General features: G+C 42.3%; 1 protein-coding gene across 1 annotated transcript; it reads right to left on the reverse strand.

Moving 5' to 3' along the window:
- Nucleotides 1–215: 215 nt before the first annotated feature.
- LOC127693878 (C-C motif chemokine 7) lies at nt 216–1979 on the reverse strand. Its single transcript, XM_052195116.1, has 3 exons — nt 1844–1979; nt 1090–1201; nt 216–717 (listed from the first exon to the last, which is right to left on the reverse strand). The coding sequence occupies exons 1-3, from the start codon at nt 1917–1919 to the stop codon at nt 612–614; spliced, it is 294 nt and encodes a 97-aa protein (XP_052051076.1). The 5' UTR covers nt 1920–1979; the 3' UTR covers nt 216–611.
- Between the last annotated feature and the right edge of the window lie 1456 nt (nt 1980–3435).

Genomic DNA, 3435 nt, shown 5'->3' on the forward strand with positions numbered 1-3435 from the left:
TGACTTTTTCTAGCTTCAGCCTGTCTGGCTTTCACAACTAAGCTCAGCCTAAGCTAAGACCCAGGGTTATCATGTCTGACCCTCTCCCCTCGCTCTGTGTCCACACCCTGCTTCTTACCACCCTGTCCACCCCTCCAACCTAATTTGTTCCTTTAAAAGACAGCATCAAAGATAAGCTTTTGTGAAAAAATACATTTTATATGAAACTTCAGTAGTTATACGTTTAAAAATCCCACACTATCATAACATTATGATTTTATCTTAAACATTTTTAAATAAAATCTTTGCACTGACTCATGCAAAGCCCCTTCAGAATACAGGAGCAAAGTAAATGGGGTAAGGGAGAGAATTCTGCAGGTAACACATTAAAGGGACATGGGGTCTCCAGGGCCTTACATTCAAATGACACCAAGGTACATGGCAAATTAAATAAAAATATTAATAACTTAAAGACCATTCATTAAGCATGACAGGTTCACATTCCTTTTCAGGAGACAGCTCCTTTTCCTTAGGACTGTAATGAACCCATTTCAGCACAGTTCTCAGAAAGGACAAGGATAAGGAATCTTGCTTCTCGGCTCCTAGGTTGGTTTCTGTTCAGGGACATGTCTTCAAGGTTTTGGAGTCAGGGTTTTCATGTCTAAGTATGCTATGGCCTCCTCGACCCACTTCTGATGGGCTTCAGCACAGACTTCCATGCCCTTCTTGGTCTTGAAGCTGAAGGAAGAGGGCTTAGTTAGAGCATAAGTTATAGGGTACGTAACTTATTTCTGTGAGTCCCTGCCTGGTGCATACCCCAAGTTGATGACATTACCCAGGGATGGAGGAGGAAGAAGGTAAGAAAAAGGAAGGGCCTGATGGGAAGATGCAGTTCTCATTAGCCAAAGAGAAGGCCCCTTGTCTCTTACAGAGAGAAGGAAGTTCTAAACTGGTGGCTCTGAAGAGAGTGGTGGGCCTCAGTTTTCCCATTGAAGGTTATATGAGCTGGTATTAGAGATATAGTCTCTACCCATTGAGTATATAATTCTATTTACTGTCTCAGGGATGACTTAGCACTGAGGGGAATGAAGGCTGGGGTTGTGTACTTACATAACAGCTTCCCAGGGACACCGACTACTGGTGATCTTTCTGTAGCTCATGAGATTCCTCTTGGGGATCTTTTGTTTCTTGACATAGCAGCATGTGGACGGATTGAGCCCATCTACAATGAAAGAACAAGAAAAGTTTCTTTGTTGTAGATTGTGGGTCTTTGGTTGATGCTTAAAGGAATGCCCACCCTTGTTTAATGTCTCTCCTCTTTAATATGTCTCTCAATTCTTTCTCACTTGAATGGGTAATGTGCCATTCAATAGAGGCAAAACGAGCTGATGGCAATCATGGGTGTCAGTGGAAAGCATTAGTATAATGTCCCAGTCCTTAGAATAAGGAGACACTGGTCATAAGTTCCCTTTTAGGATAAAAAATGATGTTTAGTTGTGACACAGCCTCTACAGAACCACTGTCTCTGGAAATTGGGCTGGATAAGGCACCCACTAGATCCTGAGCCTTTCCCCTCCCTCTTCTCCCTCTTCTACCTGAGAACACACAATATCCCAGGCCCCTATTTGATGACCTAGGACCCTATCACCAGAAGCAGCTTTGACAAGAACTATCTTGTTATCAATAAGGTTCAAGTTCTGGAACTATCATTTGACTGGCTTCTTGTCCTTCTCTTGCCTTACTTTGGCAAGGCTGGTAAGGTGAGACTATGGGTAAGCCCCATTCTATAATGGTCCATGACATGTCCCAGAGAAGGTACAGCATGCTTTGAAAAAAAAAAAAAAGACAGCCTGTTGAGTCTTACCTGGTTGGGCCCACACATGGATGCTGAAAGCAGCGGCTATGAGCAGCAGGCACAGGAGCGTGGCAGAGATCCGCATGGTGGGGAGAGAGAGAGAGAGAGAGAGAGCTGGCTTTAGTGAAAGTTGGCAGACTCTGTGCTCGCCTTGTCTCTCTGCTCTTCTGGCAGCTCTGCCTCCTCTTTTATAGGCAGCAGATAGGGAGGGATCTTTCTTTGGAATGAATCACAGGAGGGTGTGATTTGATGCTGGCCTATTTCCACTTAACACCAGGAATGGAAAATGAGGTGATGACTCTGTCCAGATAAAACACTGTAGTGTGAACTCTGGCTGTTCCTACCAGCTCAGCTCCTATTGGAAAGAAAAGCCGTTTTGTAGAATGAGGAAGGAAACAGAGATGGCAGAGTCAAGGGATTCCTATTTTCCCCTTCAAGCAACATCCCAAGGAGCCTCAAGTCCAGAAACAGGCACTAAAATTTTGGCTGGATCTAAAAATGCACTTAGAGGTGGAAAGTCTTAGTAACTTTTCAAATCTTGGAGGAAAAGATGTAAGCCAACAAACAAAAAACATAACAATTTCCAAACCCTGTGTCTATGTGACTTAGAACAAAGTAACTCTTTTTCTGGGTTTCATATGGGAAAGTTGACTGGTTTCAGCTAGCTAATAGTTGGTTGTCAGTAGATGATGGCTGAGTTTGAGGATCATCCCAAAGCATTCTCTCCAAGTCTAGTGTCTGGAAGAAATTTGATAGCTGTAGTTTGGATGTTGCTCTTTATCTTACTTCCTTTCCCTCTTTCTCTGCATTCCACTGTGAAGGCACTACCATATATTTCACAAGATGCCTTAAAGTCTCCAGGTACATAGGCAAGACCTCTTAGCAAGCAAGTTTAAAGGAACCTGCAGACATGTTTTAAAACCACTATGTAGAAAAAGGTCTGTAACTTGGTAGCAGAGAGAATATTAGGCAAGGGCAAGGGTCCAACTTCTTTTCCCAGAAATACTGTCCAGAAGAGTTTGGATCTTGGAATCTTGTGGTTTTCCAAATATCTGATTAGCTATGAAAACATCTTTTCTAAGTAAAAGAATACCGAAGTCAAGCTGAATGAAGTGTTATATCCTTAATGTCAGGTCTCAGCATGTGAGAGGCTAGAGCAGGAGGAGTGTGCTCTTGGGGCTAATCTACATTTCATGGTGAGACATCATATCAAAACTCCAGGGTCTCGGGATGGCAAACATGCTATGCATGAGCATCTGCCCAGGTTTCATGACAGAGATGCAAACCTAGACTCTAATCAGCCAACACTGTGACAATCCAACCTTTGGACTGAGAAAATGCAGTCATAGTTTATATCACTGACAACTAGCTGGGAATTATCATCCAGGTAATATAAATAACTCCCACAACTCAGTAGCAAAAACAAAACCAAACAACTGAATTGAAACTGTACAAAGAGTATCGATAGATGTTTCTAAAGGATGATAGATAACAAACGTTGAAAAATTCTGCATTGCTAGCTTTGGAAGCTTGTATGTGGTGCTAAATTCAATGTCAAGCCTCTATATGCAAAAAAAAAATAAGAATGAAAAGGAAAATTC

This window comes from Apodemus sylvaticus, chromosome 10, assembly GCF_947179515.1.
Source record: "Apodemus sylvaticus chromosome 10, mApoSyl1.1, whole genome shotgun sequence".
NCBI classification, from domain to species: Eukaryota; Metazoa; Chordata; class Mammalia; order Rodentia; family Muridae; genus Apodemus; species Apodemus sylvaticus.

Bases quoted from the DNA above. Each gene is read 5' to 3' on its own strand.
- LOC127693878 (XM_052195116.1), bottom strand. From the start codon at position 1,919: ATGCGGATCTCTGCCACGCTCCTGTGCCTGCTGCTCATAGCCGCTGCT. The intron at 1,202-1,843 runs GTAAGACTCAAC...CTTTCATTGTAG, and splicing joins CCATGTGTGGGCCCAACCAG to ATGGGCTCAATCCGTCCACA. The intron at 718-1,089 runs GTAAGTACACAA...CTCTTCCTTCAG, and splicing joins TGTCCCTGGGAAGCTGTTAT to CTTCAAGACCAAGAAGGGCA.